Source organism: Lissotriton vulgaris, chromosome 1_1, assembly GCF_964263255.1.
Source record: "Lissotriton vulgaris chromosome 1_1, aLisVul1.2, whole genome shotgun sequence".
NCBI lineage: Eukaryota > Metazoa > Chordata > Amphibia > Caudata > Salamandridae > Lissotriton > Lissotriton vulgaris.
In genome coordinates this window covers 1,992,257,525-1,992,270,493 of record NC_141685.1, presented here as the reverse complement: position 1 = coordinate 1,992,270,493, position 12,969 = coordinate 1,992,257,525, and the positions used below count along the sequence as shown (strand labels likewise).

Genomic DNA, 12,969 nt, shown 5'->3' with positions numbered 1-12,969 from the left:
TCCCCGACACCCAAGGGGAGGTTAACCAAAACTGCCGGTGGTTCTAAGGAACTTGGCCCCTTACCTAACATAAGTCCCGAAGAACAGTTTTGTGAGTTGTTTGCAAGTGCCCCTATGCAGTATGTGTTCCTCCTATAGGATAACATTACTGCGTTCGAGGCTCAAGCCTCAAATCTGACAGCTGTGTTTTCTAAGTGCCTGAAAAAAGTTAACTCAAAGTTCTCCACTAATCTCATAGATCTTGGTGTCTAAATAAATCTAAAAATAAATTTTTCTAAATTAGTGTTGGGCTTCCTTATTTTTTTATATATATATAGATATATATATTTTAAACTCTTTATTAACAAAGCTCAAGAGACCATACATTACAAGAACTTTTCTATCAGTACATTGTGGAGCGACCACAGAAGATCACTAGCAGTATGTTCATGAGGGGGTAAAGAAGAAATGTACACATCCAACAAACGTCTATTTAATACCCAGCCCTCTATACTTTCTCCAGGGCGCCCACAGGTTTTCCTTATTTTGGGTGTCATTTATTGACCCTATGTTTGTGCAACAAATCCCTACCACCCCACTCTGGTAAGCCTAAGGCTGCTCTACCACAAATAGAGTACAGTGGGATAGCTAGAGCAAGCGCCTGTACATTAATAAGGGATGCCTGGACTTTCTGCACGGTGCACTTCATTTTGGTACACCTATTATATAGATATCCTTCGGGATCTTGTTTGCGCTATATAAAACTTTATAAATAAATAAATTGCCAGCTCCCTACGCACACCCTCTTCAATCCTTACCCAAAGTTCTTGTTTTTTATTCATAGTGATTATATGCAGCATGAAATTGAACTATGTCTGTCGAAATTCGACTACGGGTGTATTCTGAAATATAACTTTGAATTGGTTAGTAGCACCAATTGTCAAGTACCATTCAGTTCATGGTGTGCACCTTAGAGGTTAATAATGAAACAAGGTGCACCTCACCTTGGTCTCATAATGGTCAGAACTTAGGTCCTAGGAAGCGGACAGTGCAGCACAAACTGTAGGTTCAGCTCGTACTCTGATATGTACTTACTAGAAACGCATACTGAACACGAGTTTTTTTTAGTTCTTTGGTGAGCTGATCTTAGGAATCTGCTTATGTGTATTGAATTTGATTATGGCTTACTTGAATATGTTATGAGGTGGTACGAATTTACTCCTAATTGTGCTGAGCTGATTATATTAAACAGGCTCAGGGCTCTGTCCTAACTTTATAAATTCTCAGGTATTTAATATTGTGGTGGATACTATGCTTTGGTAATAGTCTTTAAGAGGTCCACAATAGAAATCTTACTCTCCAAAGCAGTTCAGTTTCTTCAGTTAGAATGATTTGGGTTACTATCTGTGTCATATCTTCACACCTTTGATGCTTTTGTTGGAACCTTTGTAATGTGTCTTTGCAAAGTCTTGGATAGGTTCCTGTAATTTTGTGCTATATCTGCTATTGTTAAATACACAATGCTCAGGAGGAGAGCATAACTTCTTTCCATGTCTCACGTTATTATTTCAGATGAAGAGTAACATTAGAAAATGTATTGTCGTATTTAATTCGAACTTGTGTGAAAGTGGCCGTTAGGTGGTTAGCATAGGTTCTGTCATTGAGTCCAGCCTCAGTTTTGGCTCTAGTGCGGTTAGTGCCATCTTGAGACCTGTTCTTGAAGTATCGTACAGTGTCATACTTGTATGGTTTTAACCATTCCCCTTGTTTGCAGGCAGAAGCAGAGCAGCAGGAACGCTACTTTGAACCTCTGGTGAAGAAGGAGCAAATGGAGGAAAAGATGAGGGATATTAAAGAGCAGAAATGCCGAGCTGTGTCCTGTAAAACAGTGAGTATAATCTGGTGGGTTGAGAATATGAAAAGACTGTCTGGCTGTGGAAGAGCTATCCTGATGTCTAATAACATAAATCATTTTATTCATGAAGCCTACATTTCCTAAAGGAAAGGCAACATACACATTTCTGGTTTCCCGTTTGTCTTTTACGAAATCTGTTTCGCCCGCAGTTAAGTTGTTTAATACTGTTAAGACCGAAGAGAGAAAGCAGTATGAATTAATTTTACTATCTTGATTAATGTATGCTGTACCCTGCCATTCTACAAAATTGTCCCAATAGCCAGCAGAGATTTTCATGTTAGTAGCTAGTCTAACCCAAAATATGCCATTTACTTTAGGATTGTGCTTCTGTCCTTTAGAATTCGTTGCCTTAACGTTATGGAGTTGCTGTGAGGAAACATACTGAAGCTGCAATCAAAAAACTTAAAAATAACGAATTGTCAAGGAGGCCTCGGTTAAAAATAAATGGCAAACTAAAAAAACAACTGTGTTGATGAACAGAGTATAAGTTTTGATAAAAAACACAATGATTTCCAAAGAGCAGATTGTTGTGGTCTTGCTTAGTTCCCTCTTTCTCCTTTTCTTTCACACCCTTTTTGCCTTGTCCCTTTTCCCTTTCCATCCCTGTTGATGGGCTGTGTCCACGCATTCTATGTTATTTGTCGGAAACAAAGGTCCTGAGCATAATTAGTAATATCAACAACAATGTAATATAGACCACGATAGGAACTATATATTTCTCCTGTCCAGCCGGACCAGGATTTGTTCAATTAGAATCAACAATTAATTTGAATACAATAAACAGTAGTTACTTCGAGTAGGGCACAATCCTGTACCATACTAGTGAAAAGAAGAAGGTGAGGAAAGAAAATAAAGGGAGAATATTCACAGGCAAGGAAGGTGAGCACCCTGGACACTTTTAAGATCAGTGTAGGTAGTGTTCTCCAGAGTAGAGCATACAAATTATTACACAATGGTTACATGTATGTCCACTTAAAAGAGTCGACGTTTCGATCCATTGCTCAAGATATTAAGGATTATCATCAGGACAAAAAACAAAATTGTGTTGCCTGGTAATTAACACGCCTATTTAAGGAAGGAACAGGGAGGAAAAAGAACAATAGAGTTTTTCAGAAATTACGAGAAGTCAGCATTTTGAGTAGTCTGCATACCTCTACAATATTCGGAACCGCAGTGATTTTATGAGTGCGAGTGCACAGGTGAGTTAAAACATAGGATGAATTAAAAGCTCTTTGTGAGACGTTTTGTGAAGGCCTTCAGTGATTTTAGGCGGGTTTTCGGTGAGCTACGTGGGTGCCGAACACTATATTGACATCTGCTGAGTGTTGGGTAGAACGCATGTGCTCATACACGGCTGTGGTGGGTGACATAAAATTTCTACGCGAGAAAAGGTGGCGCGATGACTAGGGGCGGGCGTGGTTGATGCCAGCAGGTTTTGGAGTAGCATAAGGTATTTGGAGGCTTACCTCTAGTTCAGGGGGCTGGCCGAGCTAGGGTTGTCATACAAGGCACGGAACAGGTAGGTTCAGTGTAAATTTTGCGCTTTTGGGGCAAGGTTTGAAATTAGGTTGCTTAAAACGGATATAACTGTGCTGCATGCACTATAACATGGGGGCGCTGGCGTCTGAGGACCTACCATGCCAATAATCGGTCTGCAGCAAATTAGGAAGTAGGGGCTGCTCGGTGTGAGTTCACTCGTGGGAGCTAGGTGGTCGGAAGCTTATTCCGGGATGGAAGCTGGTCCCTGTAGAGGCACTCGCGGCAGATGTCAATATCGTGTTCGGCACCCACGTAGCTCACCGAAAACCCGCCTAAACTCACTGAAGGCCTTCACGAAACGTCTCACAAAGAGCTTTTAATTCATCGTATGTTTTAACTCACCTGTGTACTTGCACTCATAAGATCACTGCAGTTCCGAATATTGTAGAGGTATGCAGACTTCTCAAAATGCTGACTTCTCGTAATTTCTGAAAAACTCTATTTTTCTTTTTCCTCCCTGTTCCTTCCTTAAACAGGCGTGTTAATTACCAGGCAACACAATTTTGTTTTTAGTCCTGATGATGATCCTTAATATCTTGAGCAATGGATCGAAACGTCGACTCTTAAGTGGACATACATGTAACCATTGTGTAATAATTTGTATGCTCTATTCTGGAGAACACTACCTACACTGATCTTAAAAGTGTCCAGGTTGCTGACCTTCCTTGCCTGTATATTTTCCCTTTATTTTCTTTCCTCACCTTCTTCTTTTCACTAGTATGGTACAGGATTGTGCCCGACTCGAAGTAACTACTGTTTATTGTATTCAAATTAATTGTTGATTCTAATTAAACAAATCCTGGTCCGGCTGGACAGGATAAATATATAGTTCCTATCGGGGTCTATATTACATTGTTGTTGATATTACTAATTATGCTCAGGACCTTTGTTTCCGACAAATAACTTATACCCATGGTCCTCTGCTACCTTTTGGGTCCCCCTTGTTTCTATAAAAAACTTGCATTCTATGTGTCATGGCTTGACAACAGAATGTTCTGGCAAATTTATCTCTGGCAGTTGGAGGTTAGCTGCTTCCTGAGCTGGTGGTCTTTTATGTGTACTCCTGAATAAACCTACTTCAAGCCTGCTAAGCGCCTTATGGACTTCTTTACACTGGCGATGAGTTGTACCTGCTTGGGGACAGGAATTCTTTGCCCACCAGCTTCCCCATCTAACCCATTTCTTTGCTGCAGCTCTAAATTTGTTTTAATTTGAAATTTCCTTGGTCTACGGAGATTAAGGTATTGTTTAAACTTGGATTGGTTTATTTTACGGAGTTATCAGGTCTTTTGAATGGTTATGCACCATATGTGCTGCTTCATAGCCTTGCAGTTGAGCTTTTCAAATTTAAGGCCTACAGTAACTGCAGCTCCCTGCCTCCTGTAAAGGCCTAATGACGTCCCTTACCTGGCCTGGCTTCGTTGGGCTGTGTTGCTCTCTTCTAGCAACCAAGGAATGCCGATGCTCCTCAACTGGAGGTCTCCTTGTGTTGAGCTTGTTTCCTTGGCAACTTGTATACGCTCCTAGTGCCGAGAGTGTTTCCCTCTTCGCTGACTTCTCCGATGCCATCTTTCAGCTGCTGTGATCTGTGGCTTTGATCTTCAAGTCGGGTTCCTCTTTTCCTGCAACTATGAAGCTGAGTGGCCATTTGAGGAGCATGCCTGGTGATGCGCACACCTTCCTTTACCCCGGAGCTTGGGCATTTGGATGAAATATTGACTTAACAAGCAAGCTTGGAGACACGCACACTTTTCTGTGGATATTGACCATGCGCATTGCGCACACCGTGGATGAGGCAGAATTTCTTTCTGTGGCGTGTCAGTGACACGCACACTTTACTTTATGCTTAAGGTTGGTGATTACGCACAATGCTTTGGAAAGAATCCCATTTGGAAAGAATCTCATCCTACAACGTGTCATTGATGTGCTCACTTTATTTGGCATTAGTTGCATTTATGTGCACAGTGATGCACACATCGGTTTCTGATGACTTTTCACTCAGTAGTGTGTTTTTACAGTTTAACTATAGTGTTTTCACTTTTGCATTACATTTACTTGCACAAGTTTTGAGGTCCTTATTTCTGACATTTGGCGCATCATACATATATATATTTAAACTCTATTATTCCTCTACAATTATTAATGTACTGTGTGAGGCAAGTCCGTGACTGTGTATTTTAATTAAAATTGTCCTTATTTTAATTTGCATTACCACAACGTTTAACTGGTAAAACTGTTGTGTTTTCTCATAATGGCTTCCTCAAGCATGTAGCAACCACCACAATTTCTCTCGATGCAAGTGATCCTATCTTACCTTGGAAGAGATGGAAGCCTTTATTTGACTCTTATTTGTTAGCCATTGGGGGTGAAAAGTTTTCAGCTTTGAGGAAGCAAGCTACGCTTTTCAATAAGTTGGAAGTTGAGAGCAGATATGTTTGGATGAGATTGTTTTGGGGTGTGGAGAGGGTGAACCTGACAATGTTTGACATGTCTGGTATGATGCTTGAAAAACATTTTGGGTCTAAAATTAACTTGGTTTTGTAGCATCACAAATTCTTTTTCAAGGTAAACTAGCGAATATTGACAGTTATGTAGCAACTTTGAAGACGTTGGCTCGTACTTGTGAGTTCGAACAACTCCCTGATTCTCTTGTTAGGGACCAGATTGTCAGGTGCTCCAATGATATAAAAGTTCAGCAGAAGCTCCTTGCTAAGAACGCACATCTCAAAGAAACCTTGGCTATTGTGGAAAGTATGGCGAATACTACCATGTTGGGTGCAAGAGATGAGGCCTGAAAAAGGCAGTGATACTTCTGTTGATGATAAAGCAATTCATGAGATTAAGAAAGATGATCCCAAGAAGGATGATCTCAAAGGAGCATTGGAGGGAACTCATAGTGAGAAAGATAAGACGTTTTCTGATTCGGAACAGACTAGTTCTAGGTACAGGTTTTCTGATTCAGAACGCACTGGGTCAAAGAACAATAGGCCTGGCTTTAAATGCTTTAGGTGTGGGAGTGAGAGTCATTTGCCTAACAGCCCCAATTGTTTTGCAAGATCTGTTGTTTGCAATAAATGTGGAAAAAGAGGTCATTACGCCTGTGTGTGTCGTAGTAGTAGGAACCAAATGGTACGTTGTATTGAAGAGGAGAAAAAGTTTGTGTGTAGTGTCATAGAGGACGGAGTTGTGGATGGTGATAATCTGGACATGCCCGAGTATGAGGTGTTGCTTGGCGGTGAACGGTTTCCTGTTTTGGCTGATTCGGGCTCATGTTATACCATGGTTGGTGATGCCAATTGGGACACAGTTTTTGGTCTTGACAAAGTCGAGCTGTCTCCTCCAGACATCAATCCTGTTGGATATGGTGGAGTCAAGATTGATGTTTTGGGATATGCAGTCAAAAGAATTCAGTTCAAGGACCGAGAAACTGTTGGGAAGGTGTACGTGGCGAAGAGTAGTGCTAATCTTCGTGGGTGGAGACACCAGAGAGACATGGGGATCACTTTAGATACCAATTCACCTGAGAAAGTGTTGCTTCTGTCCTCTGGGTCGTTATCGGATGATGTGAGTTCACAGTTCTCCAAGGTTTTCAGTGATGGGTTGGGTTTGCTCAAAAATTTTGAGCATAAGATTATTCTGAAACAGAATGCTCAACCATTTGTCAGCAAAGTGAGGAAAGTTCCCCACATGATGCTGGATCCCTTAAATCAGGAACTCAAGAGATTGTTGGCTGCATGTGTCATTGAAGAAATCGAATGTTCTGAGTGGTTGGCCCCCATTGTTTTGGCTCCCAAAGATGGGGGCAAGGGAGTTTGCATGTGTTTGGACTTAAGCGGTTTAAATAAACCTATTTGAGTTGACAGGCAACCTTTGCCAAACATCTGAGACTCTTGCTCTGATTAAAGATGCTAAGTGGAGGAGTGTGGCTCAGTGGTTAGAGCGGCAGACCCTGATGCAGAGCTCTGGCCAGGGACCAGGGTTCGATTCCCGCCTCGGCGTTGTCTCGGGCTCAATTTCCTCAGACCTGTTCATTCTCGCCTCGGTGCCTATTCTAATCACTGGCCCCACGCTGCAACTCTGGGCAATAGCTTGCTTAGCCTCCACACCGGCCCCAACAGCGCTAAGGATGCCTGGCTTCACCCTGGGGGTGCCCAGGAGTAGACACTTCACAGGGAAAGCCAGGAGGGGTTCCACAGCGGTATGAGTATCGGTGCCAGGAAGCCGTATAGGCGACACCGCAAGGTGACGTCTGGTGACAGTGCGCTCTATAAGTACCATGACATTTACATTTAAGTGTTTTGGCGTAATGGACCTGTCATCGGCATACCAACAGGTTCTACTTCATCCTGATTCCAGGCATTTTACATAATTTGTGATGCCTCTGGGGGCATTTAGATTCATTTGCATGCCCTTTGGCCTGGCATCTGCTGCGGCCTGCTTCCAGAGGTTCATGAATAAAGTCTTGGAAAGATTGTCCAAGGTTCTCATCTTCCAAGATGACATTCTTGTTCACGGGAAGGATCAACAGGAACATGACCAGCAGCTGTGGAAGGTTTTACAGCGACTTCAAGATACAGGTCTAGTTATCAAAAAGGAAAAGTGCAAATTCTGTGTGTCATCTGTAAACTATTTAGGATATTCTATCTGTGCTGAAGGGATCATCCTAAATTGGACCTTGCTGAAAGCATTGTAAAAGCCCCTGTACTTGTTAACAAAGATGCATTTCGATCATTTTTAGGATTGGCAGAATTCTGTTCCAAGTTTGTTCCGAATTTTGTTTGCGTTTCTTATCCCCTTAGGTTGATGCTCAAAAAGGGAGCTCAATTTTCATGGTCTGATGATTGCTCCACTGCCTTTAACTCCATTAGGAGTGTAATTAGCCGCATGCCTACGCTGTGGCATTTTGATGCTTGCAAGAAAACTATACTGTCCACTGATGCCAGCATGCTTGGTTTGGGAGCGGTCCTGTCGCAGGTTGTGGATGGTGAGTCCAGGATAGATGCTTTCGCCTCTCGCTCACTTAGGGGGCTGAAGTGCGCTTCTCTGTGATTGAGCGTGAGGCATTGGCAGTCTTCTGGGCTATCCGTCATTTCAAGTTTTGTCTTTGGGGTTTATTGTGGTTGTTAGGACTGATCATTGTCTTTGGTGTCAAATGTTCACATGCAGAGAAGTTGACAATATCTCTCCCAGAATCAAACGTTGGATGGAGGGGTTGTCGGAGTTTAATTTTGTGGTTGAGTATGTGCCTGGGCCAAAGAATGCCATTGCAGACTGTCTTTCCAGGTTACCTTTAGATCAATCTGGTGGAGAAGTGGAAAATTCTCTTGTGGCATGGGTGCATGAGTCTGCTGTTAATTCTGATGAGTGGTCTTTTGCTTCCCGTAGTGACAGTGAGTTACAAATGGTCAGGGAATTTTCAGTCACGGGTTGGCCAGCAGACAAGGATGTACCTGAATCCTTAAAATGTTTCATTAATGTCAAGGAAGAACTGTGTGTTATTGATGACAAGTTGTTGAGGGGTAATCGAGTCATACCTCCTCGTGATCTTGGGTGCAAACTTATCAACTTAGCCCATGAGGGACATTTAGGGAGAATTCTGACTAAGGCCAGGGTTTGCGAGGCTTACTGGTGGCCGACCATGGATCAGCAAATTGAGGAGGTTGTCAAAGACTGTTGGGAATGTGCTAACAGCAATAAAAGCCAAAAGACTTGCACTGCACCACTATCGTCTGTGGAGGTTCCCTCTGAACCTTGGTCCAAGTTGGGTTTAGACATTGCCGGACCTTTTTAATTGTTTGCTCATGATGAGCGTTATGTGGTGTTGTTGGTAGACTACACTTCCAAGTGAGTGGTCACCAAATGTGTGCCTGCTGTCCGCATCAAAGCTGTTACTGAATTTCTCTCTGAGGAGTTTTCCATGGAAGGTATTCCAAAGCATCTCATAACTGATAACGGAGTTCAGTTTGTCTCACACGAGATGAGTGCATTTCTAAAAGAATGATCCATCACCAATTTCAAGACTGCACTGTACTCTCCGCAAGCCAATGGTCTGGCTGAATGCTTGAATAAGTTGGTCAAGAGTTGTGCTCAGAGGGCTTTCCAGACTAGGTTTTCCCTTAAAAAAATGCTCAGAGAAACATGGTGGGCTCACCGCAATACCCCCAATTTTTTGACTTTTTTCAATTTTGAGAGTCAGGAAACCTCATGACAAGCTAAGTGCTGCTTGGTTGAGGTTGAATGTGAATGATGTAGAAATGGATGAGCTGGTTGCTTTAAAACGGAGACTTCACCAAGAGAAATACAAGAGCAGGTTGGACTTAAAGAATTTGTCTTTTCTCAAGTATTGGTGACGAGGTGTTCATCAGGAATCCAGGTCTTTTGAAGAAGGGCCGTTCACGGTTTATGGGGTCCTTCATCATTAAAGAAGTCAGGAAGAATGTAGTTGTGTTGGATTCTGGTGAGGTATGGAGTATGTCCAGGTTAGTTAAATGACAAACCGGTTCCAATGTTTGTGGACGTGAATGGGGTTTAAATTCTCCAAGAGGGTCAAAGCACTCTGGGCTGTGTGATAGTTCTGGTACTGCATGTAATAATCCTGTTTACTGTTTCTGATGTGTCTGTTCCGGGGAGTTCTCAGAGGTTGAGATTCAGACCGACCTGGCATCAAGACTATGAAATGTTTTGAATATTTAGTCTGCATTATTAAAGTCTATGTAATGCTTTAAACACTTTGGTCTGCATTGTTCTGTTCTCGCTTTCTGTAACTTTGCGAATTGTTTTTGTTCAAATTGCATGGGAAGGAGATGTGTTGTGGTCTTCCCTCTTTATACTTTTCTTTCACACCCTTTTTGCCTTGCCCTTTTTTCCTTTCCATCCCTGTTGCTGGGCTGTGTCCTCGCCTTCCATGCATCATGGCTTGACAACAGAATGTTCTGTTCTGGCAACTGGATGGTCTTTTATGCGTACTCCTGAATAAACCTACTTCAAGCCTACTAAGCGCCTTAAGGACTTCTTTACACAGATGAAAGAAATGAGTTTCACTAGTGAAGGTCAGACGTGTAATGCCCCGCATGAGACAGCACTTTTCGTAAATTTAGGTGTACTGCTTAATGCGACTTAAATACGATTAGCCCAAAAAGGTATTGAAGCTTAGAGGCTTACATCGAAGTGAAGAACCACAAATCTAAAATTATAGAGCTGTTCAAGGTTTTTACAAACCCATATTTCCTATTTGTTGAAAAGAAAACATGTGGAATGCTAAAAGGGCATCTACTGACTTGCATACATTTTTAGCCTTGTGACGTAGATGCAATGACCTCAGTCTACACTTTTTAAAAGATAGTCCCTGTGACTGCTTTTGGGGCTGTTTTTTGTTTTCTTCCTTTTCTTTAAACACATACGTACTTTCTGGTTAGATTACAGCTTGACGAACACCCCAGACACTCCTAATACTTAGTTAATAAGAGAGCCAGCCAATTGCAGCATTTGAAATGCATTTAAAGGTGACATGCTGAAACGGAAACCTGTAACCCACTCTGGTGTTCTATTTGAGGCTTGAACAAAAAGACAAATTGTTTTACTTTATTTTCTTGCATTGGTCGATGTAGTTTGTTTGCTTTGCTTCTTGTACACTTAGTCACAGTAATCTCTGTAAATATAGAAAGAATGACCAGTGCCAGTAAGAAGTTATAACCCCTTTTCAAAATGTTCACCTGGATTTTAAATGCATTCAAACAAATTACATGTATTTGCTCATCCTATCATACAACTTCCAGATGGAAAACCTATTCTGTAAAGTTTAAGAAAATTATGATCAAAAACTTGATATTTATGTATTTTATTTATTTATTCAAAGTTTTATATAGCGCGAACAAGATCCTTACAGATATCAGAGCGCTTCACATGGACAAGGTAGGGGCAGTAGGAATGAACAGAGATAATGGGAGCAGTGTAATAGTCATTAACATGGTAATAATCATAACATACATAAAACATATGCATATACAATCAAATAAACAAGTAATATAAGACAGCACAAGTCGTTGATCACACTACAGGGGTGTTTAGGTACACCTTGGGTATGTGGATGGCTTATACCAGTGTTATAGTATATAGAGAACACTGAGTGCGGGCAACGGGAGAGTGGATCAGTAAACCAGCGTGTATCCTATATTAGTCGGTAGACGAGAGTAGCGTAGTAGTGTCCCCATCAAGTAGAAGTATGGTGCCAAGGGACAATGAGAACAGTGGTACAAAGCAATGCAGAGTCACTGATCCAGCACCTGTGAGGTTCAGGAGATCTTGGCCAGAAGGATGCTTTTCACTTCTTTCTTGAAGAGTGTAGTGGAGGAGATAAGCCTTGTTTCAGGGGGGAGCGCATTCCAGATCCTGGGTGCCATTCCTGAAAAGGAGTGCTTGTATGTTTTCTCTTTCCGGAATCTACAAGGTTTCAGGAGTAGATTTTTTGTACTTCTATTGGATCTCGACCCTCCTGATATAGACAACTTTTGAGCGAGGTAGTTGGGTGCATTGAGGTGCACGGCTGCATGTGTCATAACTGCAATTTTTAGCTGTATTCTGGCTTCAAAAGGCAGCCATTTTAGCGATTTTAAGTCTGGGGATATATGCGAATGCTTTCTTGATCCAGTAATGAGTCTCGCGGCAGCGTTCAGGGAGGCTCTTAAGGGTGCTGTTGTGGATAGCGGTAGTCCGCTGAGGGTCACAATTCCGTAATCTATTCGGGGGATGACTAAAGCTTGTACAGCAGTTTGGAAGTCTTCGGCAGGGAGGAAGGGTTTAATTTTCCTTAGTGTGTTGATTTGGAAATTAGCTGCTTTTGTGGCTTTGCTAACGTGCTGCTGCATGTTGAGCTTGGCGTCGAGAGTGACGCCTAGGGATTTCGCCGAGTCCACGATTGTGGGTTGGACATTGAGTGCTGTTAAGTTATTGAGCCAGGTTTGGGTGATGGAAATTTTCGCCGGGGGTGAGATGAGTAGGAACTCAGTTTTCAGAGCATTTAGTTTGAGGTGATTATCGGCCAGCCAAGATTGAGTGTTAATAAGCGTGGAATTCAGATGTTTGATATCTTCAGGGGATTGTAGTTTTAGGTAAAGTTGTGTGTCGTCGGCGTACATATGGAATTCGACATTGGAAGCTTGGAGCAAGGTGGCGAGCGGTTCCATGACGAGGTTGAACAGTGTGGGGGAGAGGGAGGATCCTTGTGGTACCCCTAGATCTGCAGGCACAGGTGTAGATAGCACATTGTCGATCTTGAACTTCTGAGACCGGTTGTGAAGGAAGGACGAAAACCATTTGAGAACAGTTCCCGATAGACCCATTCTAGTGCTTAGCAGCTCCAGCAAGTTCTCATGTTTGACCGTGTCAAATGCTGACGAGAGGTCAAGAAGGATAAGGAGGCAGGACTCATTGCGATCAAGAATTTGGAGGGCGTCATCAATTATGTGTGTCATAGCTGTTTCCGTACTATGTTTCGCTCGGAAACCTGATTGATGAGGGTTGAGGAGGTCGTATTGGTC

The 12,969-nt window shown here is 42.3% G+C and overlaps 1 protein-coding gene across 1 annotated transcript in view; it reads left to right on the top strand.

Annotated features, from left to right (window-relative positions):
- The window catches only part of MCM10 (minichromosome maintenance 10 replication initiation factor), a 166,164-nt gene that overhangs the window by 127,651 nt on the left and 25,544 nt on the right, over nt 1-12,969 (top strand). The window contains exon 17 of the mRNA XM_086919844.1: nt 1,754-1,867. Coding sequence (XP_086775970.1) covers nt 1,754-1,867 — 114 coding nt within the window. The remainder of the gene's footprint in view (nt 1-1,753; nt 1,868-12,969) is intronic.